Source organism: Dreissena polymorpha, chromosome 4 (genome assembly GCF_020536995.1).
Source record: "Dreissena polymorpha isolate Duluth1 chromosome 4, UMN_Dpol_1.0, whole genome shotgun sequence".
Lineage (NCBI taxonomy): Eukaryota > Metazoa > Mollusca > Bivalvia > Myida > Dreissenidae > Dreissena > Dreissena polymorpha.
The window spans coordinates 67896863-67916270 of record NC_068358.1 but is presented as its reverse complement, the minus strand read 5'-3'; the positions used below and the strand labels follow the sequence as shown (position 1 = coordinate 67916270).

General features: G+C 34.3%; 1 protein-coding gene across 1 annotated transcript; it reads right to left on the bottom strand.

Moving 5' to 3' along the window:
- Positions 1-9558: 9558 nt before the first annotated feature.
- Positions 9559-19299, bottom strand: LOC127878075 (C4b-binding protein beta chain-like). The gene is made up of 8 exons (XM_052424490.1): positions 19137-19299; positions 18580-18753; positions 18259-18432; positions 17993-18163; positions 16778-16825; positions 12062-12235; positions 10456-10634; positions 9559-9698 (listed from the first exon to the last, which is right to left on the bottom strand). The coding sequence occupies exons 3-7, from the start codon at positions 18362-18364 to the stop codon at positions 10576-10578; spliced, it is 558 nt and encodes a 185-aa protein (XP_052280450.1). The 5' UTR covers positions 18365-18432; positions 18580-18753; positions 19137-19299; the 3' UTR covers positions 9559-9698; positions 10456-10575.
- Between the last annotated feature and the right edge of the window lie 109 nt (positions 19300-19408).

The following is a 19408-nucleotide window of genomic DNA, read 5'->3' as shown; positions in this document are numbered from 1 at the left end:
TGAAATTTATTTTCAAATTGTTGTTTTGATTCATCACAGTCACAATTCATCAACCGAAATGAAGGTTCCATTTTTTAATACATACAGTGAATTCCAGAGTCAGACCATGACTTAAAGTAAAAACTTGTATTTCCTATCAATATATTTGGATATTACAAAAGTGGATAATACAGCAATAATTCTGATTTAACATCTTATTTACTTCTCTAAAGTAAGAAGCTTTTTAAAACATCTGTCCAAACCGGGTTTGAAATTCTGTTAGATATATTTAAAGCATAATCATAGCTGCAATTAAAATGTTTATAAGTATCGAAGTATAGTTGTGAGATATATATCCAATATCCTGAATTTTTGCCACAAGGTAAGTTTCAATGCTAGGATAAATGCATCCAAATTATCATTTTAAACCTCCATCACTATATTCTTGTACTATGGTTGTAAACTTTACTTGACTATGTTCATCCCAAATAAAAGTCAATTAAAAGATATAATTGCATTTAACATGGTATTGGGTGGATTAGGTAGTTAGATGAATAATTGAATTGAAAAATATCTTCACAATAACAATCTTTCCAATAGGTGTTAAAGTTCTTCTTTTCCAATTTTCAGGATATTTTCCATTTTAACAATTTTTCATTGTAATTTATTTCAAATATTTTTGACAGGTCATCGTCGATATTTATAACAAGCAGTTTAAAGCTGTGTTGCATCCAGTTTAATTTCCATTTTGTTTAATGGTATAAGAACTATTTTTGTGTTTGCCAACATACAACATTTGTTTTAGCCAAATAATATTCAGACCTGAAATATTTGAAAAATCTTGTATAATATTTAGTGTTTCATTTAACGATGTTTCGGTGCCATTTAATAAAATAGTAGTGACGTCCGCAAAGTGGGAAAATTTATGTTCAATTCCATGAATTGTTATACCTTTTATATTATTGTTATCTCTAAATGCAAAAGACAAAGCTTCAGCGCATAGGATAAAAATATAACATAAGATGGGAACTCCTTGTCAGCAGCCCCTTTCAATAGGCAAAAAATCGATAAGCAACCACACTGAGAAACAGCCGATTTAGAATCTTTATATAAAATTTGAAACCAACGCTTTATGTCTGTACCAAAATTAAAGAATGGAAGTGTACTTTGTACAAAAGACCACGAAAATGAATTGAAGGCCTTTTCAAAGTCTATAAGGAGAAGTGAAGTCGGAGATCTCATTTTCTTCAGTATAGTGCATAATTTCATAAATTAACCTTGTATTTTCCTCTATGTATCTCACTTAAATAAAACCAGTCTGGTCTGCTAGCGTATACGAAGATTATTATCCATTAGCCTATTACAGTTCTTGATAAAAGAAACCCAAAATAAACCATACAGGTAATACTCATTTAAATATTAAGAAAATATTATTTTATTTAGCACTGTAGCATGTGTGAGTGTTCACTTTCAAACAAAATACTGACTTTTCCTAAAATCTGCAAATAAATATTGTAAAAAGTTTATTGATAGATCCTTGACTATTCTCGGTTCATGATAAAAACTAAATATTTATATTATCATAACATTTATCAACTACTATCCGTATTGAAAAGACGTGAAAAAACACTTAAAATCCATACAATATACTCGCTCTTAAGTGGTTTTGCTTTGTCTCTGCAATTTTGTATATTTGTTTTCAGGGCGAAAATGTGAAAATGGTTATATTTAATGGCAATATTTTATCAATGGTCAGCTTTGAGACTTAAAGCACAAGCAATATTTACCAATCTTCAATCTTGAAACAACATTATATTGTGTTATGCTCAGATGCACAATCATTTAAATTAATGACTTAATTAACTAGTTGAAGTATATTCATAATGTATAATTCTAAAAATAAATTAGTTAAATCAATTAATAATAATAATAACAATTATTAGACATGACATGATACATTATGACCAACTTTTATTATTGAAAATGTTCCTGGTATTTAAAAAATAAATACACCGAATTTTTAACACACAATAAATAAATGATTTGTATTTATAACCAACCCAGTAATTAATTTGAGTAAAACAATGTTTATATATTACCTCCCATCTCTGATCTTCTTAGCCAGCACTAAAATCGCCTGTATTGCATAAATTCTCCTTTGTCTTTGTTCAAATCTCTTTCTAAAACTGAACAATATGTTATTGTTTCTCATCACGTAATGTGATGGATCCCGTTTCAACTGATTTGGATAATTTTGTAAATTCCTGTTAAAAACTTGTCCGTGATATTGATGCAATATTATTGGAAATGTAAACTATTTGTATAAAAGATGAAAGTGCACAACAAATGAATATTGAATGTGCTCTCTTCATACAAATTTCGGCACAAAGTTTGGCGCTACTTCAACGCACGTCGTATACAACCTCATAACCATAAACGGATCTCTATTTAGGAAGTAAAATAGAAGTACGTGCCAAGATGGCTGTTAGCCACAATAAGACACGAGATCTATCTTGCTGAGGTGCCGGAGACATTCGATGTATCACGATTGTTCGGTAATCTCTTATCGCCGGTTCATGGAAGGGTCACATCTAACGGCACACTGTTGGACGACTGCGCTGCTTACTCGTTTAACACCGGATATGACATCATTGGTCGAATGAACGTCTCCTTCATGAAAGTGGAACATGGGAAAGCAGAAGCACATTATGCCGTGTAAAGGGTAAGGCAATTTATTTCCTTAATGTGGTATATTTTATTTAATTGTACTTGAAAAGCGTTTTGTAATCCTAAATATAAAGCACTAATAGTCAAAGTGTTCGACTGTTTGTCCGTCTGTATGTCAATAATTCGGTCTGTCCACCCATCACAGTCCACCTGTTATTAACGATACTATGTTAAGGCTGGATAATACATTCATTACATGCATTTATATAAATAATTGAAACACATTTTAAAAACAACATATTTATTCTGAAAAATTTCTTTTCAAAATTTCCTGATTTTTCTATAAAAATCAGATATCGTTTTTTTTTTATTTAGAATATTCCTATTTATACACATCTGATGTCAAATACAAACACAAATACATATTATTTATATAGCTCAAATATAATAACATATAAAATTGCGCTTCACAATTACACAAACGGCGTTAAGTTTGAAAATAGTTAAGAGTAAACATTTCTGTAAAAGGGCTTTAAAGAAGTTCTGAATGAACTATTATAATTTATAATTCGTCATATTTATACGACTAGCACACTTATTGTCTGTGATACTGTTCATAACGATGTGTCTTCAGCATTGATAAAAAACAGATTTCCGACCGACAATCCTTATGATAATCAGGTAGATTGTTCCACCATTTTGACCGACGATGGAAAGATATCTATCAATTGTGTTCGTCGACTAGGATGTTGAAATTTATATATATTTGCGACCGTAATCAGTACCGTCTTCAATCCGGTTGAAACATTTTTCTGGAACTGTACCATTGATAAAGTGAAAAAATACAAATAGGACTTATTTATGCAAATATCTCAAGTAATTGAAATACATTTGCAAGTGCATAAAAGACAGTTTTTCTTGCAGTTTGTGCCGATATCTTAAGGTATAAAAATAAATCATTGAATATGTCTGAAATCGGTGACAAAATTTCACGTTGCGTGAAACTTAACCGTGTTAAATAAATGCAGTTAAAAATGGAATCTTTCAACAAGAAAACATGCTTATTAAATAAAGTAATTATGATGTATTTCACATTGCCATTAGCAGCATACAAATCTGTATTTTATGCACAATTTGAAATTCTTAAGTAAACTTGTTTAAAAAAAGTTATTTGAACTAAAGCACCACTTACCGTCGTGTATAAATCCATTAAAGTTTAAAGGTGGAACCCCAAAAAGTCACGTGATCCTGCACCCTGATTATTGATCAAGACAAGTATACTATTGGAGGGATCATGCATAAAATAGGAGGGTGTTTGAGACTTTTTTGAGCTATAACAAAGGTTTTTGTTTTTTACTTTAGTCCTATCTACATTAAATATTTACAGATTGCCAAATGCATCCGATTCCACTGAATGGCACTGCCGCTTTCAGCACCAACATGTTTGGATAAAATGTCATTCACAAATGCAATTCAATGTTTTACATACTTTGAAATACCGCGTAAACATGTTTGGAATTCAGAAACTGCAGTAGTCCACAAACAAGCTGTAATATTAAAGTTGCTGCAATGCTCTACATAGTCATACAAAGATAGAAATTGCCCATTATGTTGTAGATTAAAAAATTAAGATTACATATATTTCTCGAAATTCCATAATTAGCAACGGAGATCATTTTAGAACCTATTTACTCATTATGAAGCCGTCTAAACTGATGAGCTTCGTCGAAGTCACGTTTCATATTTAATTAAAGTCTCTGAGAAAGCGTAATGTTTACAAAATTGAACTAATACGTGTCATTACATCGATTGCTATATTTTTTAAATTGTATACAAAATTTAAACCCAAATTCAATGTTCAAAATGTTATTATGTATTGCTATTTACATAAAAAAACTCGATTTTCCAGATTATGGACAACGCATAAGTCCTAGTAAGTATCAAGTCTCTTACATCAATACGACGTACGCAGAACGCACCCCATATATATGTGGTCATGGGGATGAAATTATCGGTAACGCGACAAGGGTTGGTCAGGCGAATGGAACATGGTCCGGATTACCACCATCATGTCATATCAATTGGTGTCTTTATTGAAGATCATGCCTATTGTTGCAGTCAAGTATATAGTATGATATAAGAACATAACAACGACTCCAACATAACCGTAATTTTGATATCACAATAAATGAGAAATATAGCTGTTAACAGAACATCTGCAATAAATTCATAATTTCTGGGCATTGTCTGATAGTTGTTTAAGATTCTTAATAAAAAGCCATACAAAATAAAGTTTACTGAAACACATATAAATATATATCCGTATCAGATAAATTGAAAAAAAAGAACACACAGATGTATAACAGTCACGTTCCTTAATATCGGACTCATGTGTTTAGTTCGACTTTATACGCTAAACATTCCGCACCACAGATTGTGGCGGTTTGCCTGTGCTACTAAATCGGAAGGTAACCCAACCTGTGACGACATTCGGCTCCTATGCTCAGTTTGTGTGTGACAATCGCTACCACATCGTGCCTTACCGCATGAACACTCGCCAGTGTCTGGCAAACGGAACATGGGGATCCGTGAACCCGAGCTGTAGGCTAACTGATATCTTAAATGCATTTAGTATTATATACAGATTGCTTGTGTTGTTGTAGTTTTTGTGTAATTTCTGCATTTCTGAATGAAGATTAATAAGTAATTATGACATTGACAGATTCTTGAAGGTTTTGCTCTAAACTTTGAATGTTATTTGAATTTGCTAAAGCAAATGCTGATTCTAAAATTGTTACTTCTTTTTACATGTCACATGCTCAACATATGACCGTATATATTTAACATGACTGACTCCACGACAGTGGTGAATTATTCAAGTGCAATAAAGGTTAATTTACTTGGAGATTCCACCATATATTGTCAGGACACTTGCTGATAAACAGCATCGATCATGTATGTCAAATAAAAGGTAAGTAAATGCCTTTCTTGTTTTCTTTGACAACGGCAAGGTTCGTAAAGACAATATAGTATTAGCAAAGTTATGTGTCGGATATTGCTATCCGCCAATCGATTTAGATTTGCAAAATGTCACCGAGCAACTGCAACGTAAACGATATCGCGGTTCAGTTCGGCTTCATGGTATCATACATCTGTCCAGCTCGGTAGACTCTAATGGGTGATGTACCCATGCGATCCGGGGGCGAGAGAAACCAGAGAAACACCATTGCTGTGTTTCTGTTTAAAAGTCTGATGAAATTTTGTACGTTTGTATGTAATGAAAATATCTCTGAAAAAACAAAGTAATGGGATTTTAGTCATATAGATTTTTTTCCCGCCCACCTTTGTATTGTTATAGATTGTGAGTGGCCAGTGCATGTGTTGAACAGTTTGATGGTGTTCAATTCGACGATCTACCTATCACAGGCTCACATCGCCTGTCTCGAGGGGTTCGATCTCGTTGGGAGCAAGTTGGTTGTCTGTACGCAAGATGGCATTGGGAATGAGTCAAACATTACTTGCCGTATAAAAGGTTCATAGTTCATGTTTGTGTATTTGTATTATAATATTTAGCATTTATTTAGGAAAAACGACCAATTAATTCGATGTATTTATCCAACTTTGGTTGTGTAGAATATTAGGTTGCAATGTTTTGTAACATTAAAAAAAACGATTTAATCATTCGTCGACTTGTGTCAGAACATTATTTGTTGTTGAAAAGTAGAAATAATGTATATCAATTCATTACTGAAACTTATAATAAACGATATTTTGAACGGGTATTGAACCATCCTGCATAAGTAAAATAAATCTCTAGACCAATGTATATTAATAATATGAATATTCGGATTTGATCTATAGTTGTTCTGTATTGAAATATGACTGCTTGTATATTTTATTAATGTGTATATGGTTTGTGATTATATAATTTATTTTTATGATAATACAGCGGATATCCGTCATCTCCAACGCACGGTTACGCAGTCAACAACGGCACCACATTCGGGAGTCAAATATATTGGAATATTTACATAAGGTAATGGTGTTTTGGTTAATATTGTCAATTACGCATAAACAAGAAATAGCACATTTTTTCGTTATGGAGTTTCTTCGGGTACAATTTAGGCCAAAACAGTTTTTGTTGACACTGTGTTTATTTTGAACATTCTGTAAGGCCGATGATGAATTGATGTTAACATAATATTGTAGCATTCGGCTTGTGATGGTGCGCCATGTGCGTATTGAAACCTCGCTGTACAATTGTCAATCGTCCACTTTAGTTTTGATTGAGACGGTAAACAACGTCTAAACTGAAGATGCACCGATGTAAAAAAACTAGCTTTAAAAAAATAACGATTGCAATTAATATTTGGCATGACTCATCGCGAAGCCTGTATACTAGTCATTTGGTACTTATTGGCGAACTCGTGTTTTACCGTACTTTGGCGCAACAAAAAACCACTAACATCAGTGAAAGTTGACTTTCGTGAGGTCTTAACTAACAACTACAAACGTAAACCCCATTGAATTTTAAATGTAGTTTCTTGAACTTGTGTCGACACAAGACATGCACAGGGATACGAAGGACTTAATATTTGAATTGTGTATGCATCTCGAGGATTCCTGCGACTTGGTCAATGACGACAAAAACCAGTGAGGATACGAGTTCGCCTATTGATGGCTACTGGAGGTGATATTGTGTTTGTTTGAGTGTCATGTACTCGCGCTCAACAACCGGCCATCATCATACGCATGTATGCTTAAAACAAATATTATAACACACCATACTTAGAAGAAATACAAGTTTCAAAAGATTAAATGAAAAGTATATGTAATTCATTTATTTACCTTTCTTTCTCTCAAATTACAATTACAAACAGAATAAACATATATTATTTCAAGAACAACATTAGATATTATGAAAAGTGAAAGCATGCTATGTAAGAACATTAAACACACAGGAGACGAAGCTGGAGGTTTGTTTGCAGTGTGTGATGAAAGCTTTTCATGATAACCTTCTTTATAAAAAACTTATGCATTTGTGGAATAGACAATCGCATATATTTAAAGACAAGGTTTAATAATAAATGGAGATAACTACATTCCCAAAATAATTACCGGAAAAAAAAACAAAGTACATACTTCAAATATATGTAAAAAGACAAAGTTTAATAATAAATGACAACATCCCAAAATTAATTAAAACAGATTTCGAACTTCAAATGAAGTTAAATAAAGCGTTAGAAAATGACAAATTTCTCACACCAAATGGTAGCAATAGAAAGGCGATGCTAAATAGTATGTCCAGTTGTTTTTTCGCACATTGTGCCTCGTGTCATCTTAATAAGTTTGCATTGGTATTTGATACCCAGTTTGCAACTGAAACACACACAAAAACATCACGAGCTTAATGTGTAAATGTTTTAACTATCATCATTGGGAAACATCATTGAACAATTCATAAGCGGACGCGGGTTTCTACACTCCTACCTACCATTTTTGCCGGTCGGTAGACGCTATTAAGTGTAGTGTTGACAGATGACCTAAAGACGCTTTGTCTAGTTCCTTGCTCTAAAGCAGTCATGTTGAACATGTCAAGTTAAAAACTAAAAGCGCTTTATCATCGGCAATTATGTATTTGCATAAATAACGTGAACAAAATAGTTCAATTGATAATCGTCAAAGAATGCGTTTCAAAATTGATTTGTTTTCGATTTTGTTAAATATTTGTAAATATTGCATGCAGGGATTTATAAACACTTTGTCAAATGTTAAGCATTGGAAAATTATGTTTAAAAAAATGCAGTATACTATTTTTTAAACAACAATTAATTCACCTGCGACTTAAATTGAATTCTTTTTTTGTTCAATGTGTAATCTTTAATAACAACACTTTTATACCGTTTATTGTTGCATATTTATTGAAAAAAGGACATTCAAAATTTAATATCTTAAAGGCAATCTCGATATTCCACCGTGCGCTCTTACTTTCGTGTTTTTTTACTTTACTTGTTGAGTCTAATTGTGCCTTCCTTATCTGTATATTGACTAACAGAAGAACATTCCATATTATGACACATTTTTAACTTTGTGCGCATAGATATAAATTCTCACAAAATGGACAAAATAATCTACACTATAACATTATTCTTTACCTAAGATAGCTGAAAGATAGACCTACCTTTGAATGGAGCCTCAACCATAACGCTGCCTTTGCGAGAAATGCCTTCAAAGTCCAAAGAAGGCCTGCACTGAAAACGAGTCGTACATAAAAATACCAATATGCGATAAATAAGACATATAAATTGTATATAAGACCAGTACTACATACCAGTTGGAAATCATGCCCTGTTGACTACCACTGAAATGACTAACTTGATTTCTTAAATGTAAGATATTAAACAATCGTTCACATAATGCACATGATTTACATCTATTTGTGTTCACCGTTAAGTATCAAGTTGCCGGTGTGTTCGATTGAGCTGTACCTGTTTAAGTTGCCACGAACAAGATAGACGATCACCCCGACGGTGAACAGCAGAAGAACGCCCAATGTGCCTCCCACAGCGCCACCTATCTTGGCTGCGTGGTAAGCTAGTTATGGAGGAGAAAAACACCCACAGTATGAAGATTGCAAGATGGAATTAGGTAACTAGCACACAATTTCTTGTGTAGCATGTATAAAATAGAACAGTAAATGTTTATAACATGTATATGATTTCTAGTTTTGAGTACGAATATTTAGGTCTATAAGTTTCGTCCGATATGTGCAAAGAATTTTGAAGAAACTGACATGATATTATCCGAACGAAACACTACAATTACAAAACATCGTCGATGTAAAAGAATCTTGCATGCAAAACGCATCAGCAAACCTTACACTTTACATGTCGGAGGTCCGCCATTCCAGACGCCTTCTTCAGTACAATACAGCTGTTCGTTTCCAGTAAAAACGTATCCCTCGTTGCAAACAAATCCAATGGTCGAGTCAAACACAGTAGAATACGGAGTCACCTTCGCGCCGTTGATGGGTTCATCCACTTCACCGCAATCTACGAGAAATTGAACAATTTTAGGGAACTGTTATAGTTCGACAAAATTGACCCTACAGTCGTTAACTCATAATCCATAAAGCATGCGCTTGAATTGGTTCATCTTGATATTTCGTGGTGTGTGTGTTCGTACACGTTTACACGAGTTTTATGAGACCATATCAGTGTATATAATAAGGAAGGCTTCAAGCGATTAAAATCGCTCCTAGTACAGAAACTTAAGTATTCTTCGTAAGGGTGTTTAAATTATATGAATGCATACAGGTCAATGCCAGGTTAACATTTTCGAGGTATAACAGTTTTAAAAAATAAAAATCCATTTTGCTTTCGTAGATTCAAAACAGGACGTATGCATTTGAATAATAAAACAAACAATCACACTTCTTCATTAGATGGGTAAAACATATTTGTTTGTTAAGCAATAATCAATATTCGAAGTTGTACATTATTAAGTATTTGTTACGCTTTTCATGTATAATTTGGAAACTGTGTGTTTTATTTACAAAGCGTATAAAACACGCATAATAGCCTGCGTTAAGTGCTTTTGCGTCAACCAGTCCCTGGTTCAAGTCCCGGCAAAGGCTTAAAAAATATTCAACTTTATTGGGTTTTTTAATAATTATTTTAAATTTGTACACATGTTATAGCTTTTTTGTTAAATACCTGAAAAGACGTCTTCAAAACTACGAAAATCTTCAAATAAGTCACTTTAAAGCTGTTTTAACGACATACTATACTAAAGACAAACACTATTTACCATGAGCAGAACACGATGGCATTGAATGATTCCATGTGCCATTGTTAGAGCAAGCTATTAGCTCCGGTCCGTTGGTTACAAGGTGTAACCGTCATTGCACCCAAAGTTTGCATGAGATCCTTACACTGTGGAATTCATATTAAGCGTGCCGTGATCAGGCGCAGTAAGGTTACCACAATCTAAAATGTACATTAAATATGCAAAGTTCAAAAGTATATATGAACTAACATAAAGTGTTTGCTCGGCGATTGATTAAGAAACAAATAAGGATATTAAGTCGAATACAGTTTTTTGGACAAGAAGTCGTACGCATAGATCTTCGGGCAATGGTTAAACTTACTGTCTCATTGCACTTATTTTACTAGCTAAATGAAGGATGCAATAACTGTCAATCAATTACCTAATATATCAACAGCAGGACATCATAGTGAAAAATAATGATAAATGTTTAAAGACAGTCTACAAATGGCAACTTGTAAATATAGTTTTATTGTGTGCAAGAATTAATAACCTGCGATGCTGCAGTCTTGAAATGAACCATTTGCCATACATGTCACCAAGTCTGTACCCGACATGACGTATCCCTCTTGACACGAAAATACGGCTTTCGCTCCAAAAGTGGTGTCATTGAAGAATACCTTGCCGTTTGCAGGATCAAATAGACGCCCACAGTCTGAAATAAGGATATTCGAGGTTAATCTGTTAAATACTCCTACTCCATGCTTCTGAGATTGCATAATCAAAAAAGATTGCATAATCAAATATCACATACATGTATGTGTTTCTTGGAAACAAACTTTTAAAACAGATTTATAAGTAAATAACAGAAATAGTAACATACATTATCAAAACAAATCTGATCAAATATTGTGGAATTGCTAATTTTCACGGAAGTCTGATTATCCTATTAGTGCTACCAAAAAAATATTTGCCGATTTTTAACCTATTTTTAAGTACACCGTAGAGTACATGATCATGAATACAAGAACCTGGTAATAATTCCTTAAATCTCCATCTTTTTTCAAATTTTTAACATAAATTGTGTATAAACTGCGTATTTTTAATATTTTATTTACGTTTTCAATGATGCCATGAAATGAGGTTTTCTATATTTAAATTCTTTAGTTAATTTAAATAACTTTGGAAACTTAAGCCATGTCTGCATGCCAACTACAATCACACACAATTTTAGAATAATAACCCCTTAAACAACATAAGATTTTGAACGTTACAAAATGACATTGACCAAACTGGTCTATATTTACTAACAGATCGACCGAGTCGCGACTCGTCACAAATGCAATCAAATTCTTTGACTTTATGTATATTATATACAGTAAAGCGCGCATTGCAATATCTTTTACCACAACTCACCTTATTTTGGAGCTGTTATTCTATTCTTAGCAACCGTGACCTTAACCATAACTCGGCATGCCAAATATACCGAAATTAACGTTTCGCAAAATGAGTGCACCGCATATTCAAGAATGTGTACCCCGCGTATTAACGCGATAATTTAACAGAAGTAACAAAGCGTTATTCGGTAGACTGACAAAATTTCTCTCGCAAAACTGTCTAGATTTACACCTTATGATACCTTACAAACCTTTAGGGATGCACGAAGGTTTGTCACCAGACCAGGTTCCATTTTGCAAGCAAGTTCTAAGTTGGTTTCCAACAAGATTATATCCTTTATTACACCAGTAGATTTCACTGGAGCCAAAAGTTGTAGCCGAAACTGTGGCGCTCCCTGAATCGGGGACCTCCAGTGGCCCACAATCTGTGTGTAATAAGACACTCTGTTTCTTCATTTTCATTTGTATCTTTTGACAAGTTTTCATAAATTCAACCACATTCCAAATGGAAAAACAATAAACAAAACCTCCATATACCGGAGTATCATAATTATTGATAAAGGATATGCCGAAAATCACTTCAAAAAGTATATACAATAATAAAAAAGGCAACGCGACCATCTTTTTAAATAAACATTAAAATAATCACCACTTTTCGACCAATTCGAAACAAATGCGCTTCGGGGTACCGGAATACATTTTACAATGATGTATACAATATCTGAGGACTTAAATATATTGCCAGTTCTGCCATTTATTGCTTCCTACATTTTTTATACGCGTAAACGATAGTTTCGCACATCGGAAAGCATTACAATCAAAGAACTGACAGTATTGGTGTGACGATGCTTTTGAGAGGATGGGTATAAAAGCATCAAGTTAAGTTTATCTACATTACCACAATCACCACAATTGTGTATGTTGGTACCAAAAAAAATTGGTAAAAAAAATGTGCGAAAAAAATTTGGGTATGAAAACAAATTTGGGTACGAACAAATATTTGGGTACGAAAAAATATTTGGGAACAAAAAAATTGGGACCGAAAAAAATTTGGGTACGAACAAAAAATTGGGGATGAAAAAATAATTGGGTACGAAAAAAAAATTGGGTACGAAAAATTTTAGGTACGGAAAAAAATTGGGGGAACGGGAAAGTAGTACCTGTGGGGAACTTGACCCACACTCGCACATTTTCGGCCCTTTCCGTCAAACATCAGATAAGTTCCTCGAAGGCAATAGTATGAATACACATTTCGGAAGCGGTAATGCGGTCCTACCTACGCGCGTCAAAATGCAAGCGAAATATGTACACAAGTCTGTCAGGAATGATTGAATTAACGAAGAAAATCGTGTATTGATATAAGTTTTTTGAAGAAATGTGCAGAAAATATATTAAACAAGAGCTGTGTTTGTGAAACACAATGCCCCCTGCTGCGCAGCTTTGAAGCCATATATTTTACCTTTGACCTTGAAGGATGACCTTGACCTTTCACCACTCAAAATGTGCAGCTCCATGACATACATGCCGAATATGGAGTTGCTATCTTCAATATTCCAAAATTTGACCTTTGACCTTGACCTTGAAGGATGACCTTGACCTTTCACCAATCAATATGTGCAGCTCTATGAGATACGCATGCACGCCAATATTGAAAAAGTTATGGCCAATGTTAAAGTTTTCGGACAGACAGACAGACGCTTTATATTTGACATTTGACCTTGAAGGATGACCTTCACCTATCACAAATGAAAATGTGCAGCTCCGTGAGATGCACATGTATGCCAAATATCAAGTTGCTATGTTCAATATTAAAAAAGTTATGGCCATTAAAGTTTTCGGACGGACGGACAGACTGACACACTGACTGACTGACAGTTCAACTGATATAGGCCATCCTACCGGGGGCATAAAAAGCAATGGCGATATTTTTCTCAGCCACATAATTGTTAATAGTTTGATATCACAAAATGAAAGTGAAAGTAGAACTGTCAAAAATGACAACCTGTCAACGTGTTGTTTTTGCTGGCACGAGAGGGCGATTACACTCAATGTGTTCACTTTTTGACCATAGGCTTTGTCAATGACCTTTATAGTATGGGTAGCTTTGATATTATTTATTGCTATCATGTAACTGCATGGTTGTGTACATGTTTACAATACACATTTAGCATAAATAATGATATAAATATACGGATTGAGCTTATAATAATCTGAGAACTATAGCCAGGTCAATTAAGGACTTAAAATACAATTTTGTGTCCTGATTTCATGAAGAAATGACCATGCATGTCCTAGATTTCAAATTCAAGGCCCTGGTGTGACACATCGGTAGCATTACCGTTAAACTGTTACCAAGCTTATGAATTTAGTTTTTATTGAACTATCTTAGGAAATCTAAATCAGGCACTGATTTTTCTTGTTTTAATATAGTCATAGATCAGTTGTGGCCTCTAAGTAATGACCAATTTTTGCTTACTTGTCACATCCTTAAAACTTTCCACACGTCTATAATAGCAAATCTGGATTTAGGTGATCTTCAATGGTACATTTAAACTTTAGCTCTGTTACAAGAGTGCTGGTAAAGTCCAGTCACATATTTAAATCTAGGCCATGTCAAAATCAAAGTGTCAAAGACAAATGAAAGATGCGTTCATTAATTATTGTCCAGTTGTTTACTACTGCTGTAAGTTTTTATATAATATGACTGATGAACATCATGTGAGAGAAAATTCACATTATCATTGTATATCAGGTTTAGCAGCCTTTTAGATAACAAAGTATGCTAGTTTTCAATGACGCTTCTGGGAATCAAACCCGTAGGGCTTTTAGGAAGATTCTGACATTTTTGATCCCTCGAGAGCAACCAAACCAAAAATTAAGTCAAATATTGCCGACTCGGTTTTTTGAGTCGGTTCATGAAGGATAATGGAGCTCGATTGGTCATTGTCGGCTCTGGTACTATTTACATGTACCCCGGGTATTCTTAAGTATACTTACATGTACCCTGGGTGCTCTAAGTATACTTACATGTACCCCAGGTACGGTAAATAAACGGAATTGTACTCGGTCCATATTAGACTGTACCCGAGTTGTATTCGCGCCCAAAATCAGATGTCGTAAATCGCGCAACCGATTATCTTAAACACACTTCTCTTCATAAAACACTGCATCAACATGCTTTTTGAGTATGTGTTCCGATAATATAGAGGCCATTCTACAGAAAATTGACATAAATGTGCAGGGCTTAACACTAAGGCACGTCCGAACGACATTCACTGCCTGTACCTTGGTCCGGGCTAGCCAATGTCCCAGGAACATGCCCGACCGGTCGTTGTTATTTTGGGCGGGATTATATGTTCTATATCAATAAACTGCGTTTTAAATAAGCTTTTCAAAGATGCAAAAATCTTGATACAGTACGATCAGATGACAATTAAATCTCAGAGTGAGTTCGGAGACAACGAACGGATCGTATCTCGAAATAGATTCGGAACCCCCTGATTGCTATCAAAAAGAGGCCGACAATTTAGAAAATCCCCGGCGGTTTTCCTGGTAAAACACGTCAGTACCTATTTTTAAACGGAATGCCGCTAGACACGGGTTTTGATTGGTTTCCTCGAAGTGACGTGTTTTCTCAATGAAAATACGTTTGAAACTAAAATCCGGGATCGCCCAGGATCGTCCGGAATGATGAAGGTATAAAACTCGACATTAACACAAAGTAACTATAAAATTAATAGTTATTTATCAATTTTAAATAATTTTTATTTGTTGTCATTATGGAAAAGTTATTCCATCCTTTAGACGATTAATAAATCCATTTAGAGGAAGATAGAGACTTTATTAAGTGTTTTGACAATATTTTTTACGCAATTCAATGAGCAAAACTAATATTAATGGTCGATCCCGGCTTTGGGTAGAAAGTTGACCCAGTACAATTGTTACAACTACCGTAACACGTTATTTATTTTGCTAAGATTCACTTACCATTTCTTTTAAGACGGTAACCCGGCAATCTATGTAAAAAAGGTTTAAACGTTCATGTCGTTGTTTAAGTTTGGCTTTACGGGTGGGCATGGGGGTTCCTCGGATACGAAAAGAAAAGGGAAGGAGGAAAGTAAGAGAAAGTATGAGGAAATAAAAAAACGAGAAATGTTCTCCAGAAATGGCGTGAAGATTACAAATAGTTGTCTTAAATAGATGAATATTGAATTCAATAGCATTATATAGTAAGGCAAGCTAATAAGAATGATTTAATTATAATTGCGCATCTCCAAGCACAAGAAAATACAAGTTGAATGATAAATATAAAGGTTTTTATAATACTTGGGTCAGGGCGCATGAAAGATTGGTCAGGGTCAGGGCAAGTAGGTTCTGCATTTACTAGCCCGAACGGGCTAGTTGAAAAAAAGTTAGTGTTAAGCCCTGATGTGTTTATATAATTATTACAAAAAAATAGTCGACAACAACTGATTTAGGGTTAAATTTCCCGGGTACATTTTAGTATATTTACCGTACCCGGGATACATGTAAGTATACTTAAGAGTAGCCGGGGTACATGTACGTAGTACCCGAGCTGACAATGAACAATCGAGCGATACTGGAAGGTGCAACATCTCTCACGCCCCCTAGCATCGCCTTTAGCAGTATTCAATTCTCAACAGGAAAGTGCTGGAGTCATTGATCCCGAGGGACAAGAAAAAAATTGATTAATGTTTAAAATAAATAATTTGATTAATGACAATTCTATTATTTGAGCCAGGTCACAGGAAAAGCGCAGTCAAATCAGTATCCAATTAAATTATTTGTTATTGTCAGAAAAACGCTTTTAAGCAAACAGCTTTCAAGCGACTGCAGGCTGATCTAGATCCAAACTGGCCACAATCACTTAATGTTTCTTTTACTGTGACACAGTTCATTTAACTTGAAAATGATAAAAAGTACTAACACTAAGAAAGAGTACTTACCAGTAAAGAGTTTGAAATCAATGTTGAATCTCAGGACAGCTTGCTGATCTGCAAATCCCCGATGAAATGTTGATATCGGGTATCATAGTTATTCAATAAGTCGCAAAATGCTCGAATACAATTTATAAAGCACAATGTGACTTATATTGATAACTAAAAATACCAGTAATCAGTATGCCAGTTTTGCCGTGTCAAGCTGTTACGATCCAGAAAGTCCTTCATTCACATCGAGTATATATCCTTCGAATTCCAACTATTGTTGTCATAAATGGAAATTTAGTGAATAAATAATTCATATATCCTAAATGACAGCTTCTAAATAGCGAAACAAGCCAATAAGAAATGCAGTATGCAGTAAGAAAGTTTTAAATCGAGACTCTCATTAAGGCGGCCATTGTTGAATGTTGAAACACGAACGACAACTCTGTTAGGAGAATGTTATCAATGCTCCTACGCAGTGGCGTATGCAAAAGGGAAGTAACTGAAAAATCGAGTTATCTCAATCGGACTGGCTCGGTCTTTTACATAGGCCGCCATTGTGAAATTTTTTAGGGTGATTATCAAACCTTGGACGATGCTGTTCGCATCGTCAAAAAGTAAACCCCATCTCAGTTTTTTCGGGAAAATTAAAATACATTAAATCTAGCAACAATTTGAATTATATAAATAATTAGCATGTTTTTTCAATGTTTAGTTTTCTTTATAAATATTGAAATTTTGGAATGCACATGAAATCTTATATAAACATTATGCATATTTATAAAAGCATGTTAAAGTTTATAGTTATATACAACGTTACATATTACACACATTTCATTGATCATCATATCCAAACACATATTTTAAAAATTTATTTCCGTATATGTAGATTAACCGTTGAAAAAAGTGGGATACAAGGAAGAAAATGACAAAAGAGAAAACGAGTTTCAACGTTCAAAGAAATTTAAAAAAAAAGAATTCTAATAAAAACAATTATACAAAAAGGGAACAATATACCTAAACGGGAACAGTTATGATTATAACTAATAAGAAGGAATGAATTGTAGACAAGGAAAAAATAAAAAAGGCTGTTAAAGGTAACATTTGTTCACAAACTTTTCGAATAAAAAAGCTTTCTACAAATGATGATGCGACTCATCACTTAATAGTTCGGACAAAGAATTACTCCTCATCGAGACAAAACAAATTATTTAAATATTTGACGTTTTACATTACCCCGTATTGTACATATGGGCGTTGGGCTCCACTTCTCGTTCAAGAAGCAGAATGACACGGGTTCTCCAACAAGACGATACCCAGCGTTACAGCTGTACCGCACAAAGGAACCGTATGTTGTGACATTAGTCTCGTTCACCGAGTTGGCCACCGCGACTGGCTTACCGCAATCTTCATAATATCAAACAAATGAAAGAACGACATTGAAGGGAGAATAACACACATTAATTACACTTCGCAATTATATGAATATAGATAACACATACCAGCTTGTTTGCAAAAGGGCAATACTGAACTCCAGTTTCCGTGTTCAGTGCATCTAACTTCTTGTCGTCCAACTAGAAGGAAACCCTTATAACACAGGAATGACATCTTTGATTCGAACGTCGTTGCATTGAATATCACAGATCCATGGCCAATCGCTTGTATGACGCCACAATCTTAATGCAAATTTCGAAAGCATTCACACTTTTTTAAAATTAATAAATACTACGATATTTCACTACTACATTGTTTCAGTTATATTAAACTGTTTTAGCATATAAAATTTATCGTTTCGGAGAAGTTTATAATACATGTATAATCACCTTTGATTATACAAATTGCCACCGTGTTCGACCACTGTCCATTAGATGTACACGATAGTGTGGGCACTCCTCCAAGGTCATACCCGACATTGCACGATGTACTTGCAAGGCTGCCATATGTGCTGGCATTCAATTCCAGAGCACCATTGGGTGGTGAGGACAAACGGCCACAATCTACCAGAAACAAACATACACAAACATTAAATAAAAGGTGAGACTAAAGTTGATGAATACAAATACAGAAATATGTGTATGACTTGAGTTTCTATAAGAAGCACAGAATCCCGTTTACCTTTTATTATTCATTCAGCCGTTCCGTTCCATGTTGACTGTTCGGTGCACATAATGACCTCGTGTCTCGCATCATAGCCTAACGGACACTTAATTACAGCAGTTTGTCCGTAAGCTGTGCCATTGTATGAAACATTTCCCACCGTGCGAAGAGAAATGTCACAGCAGTCTTAATTTAAAAAAATGCATTTTATACTACAGTTACTATAAAATGTTATACGATCAATACCGAAAATATGCATGACTCATACGCATGTACCGTTTACCTTTAATTGTGCAAACTGGAGAGCTGTAACTCCAGTTGCCCGTGAAATCGCATTTGCCAATGGTATTAGACAAGATCTCGTATCCAGTGTTACATTTTACTGCAATTTGACTCCCGAATATGGTGCTGTTGTATACTGCGTATCCATGGATGGTGTCAGTGGTGGTCCGCAGTCTAAGTATATAGCATCATTAATGTGATAACAAATCAGACATATAATCATGTATATACACGCATATTTTCTGTCACATTATACATGTATATAACATTATA

Excerpts from the sequence above, each read along its gene's own strand:
- LOC127878075 (XM_052424490.1), bottom strand. The coding sequence starts at position 18,364 with ATGTCATTCCTGTGTTATAAGGGTTTCCTTCTAGTTGGACGACAAGAA. Across the intron at positions 16,826-17,992 it reads GCCCATATGTACAATACGGG|ATCAGCAAGCTGTCCTGAGA; the intron begins GTAATGTAAAAC and ends GGGGATTTGCAG. Across the intron at positions 10,635-12,061 it reads ACCTTCGTGCATCCCTAAAG|ATTGTGGTAACCTTACTGCG; the intron begins GTTTGTAAGGTA and ends TGTACATTTTAG.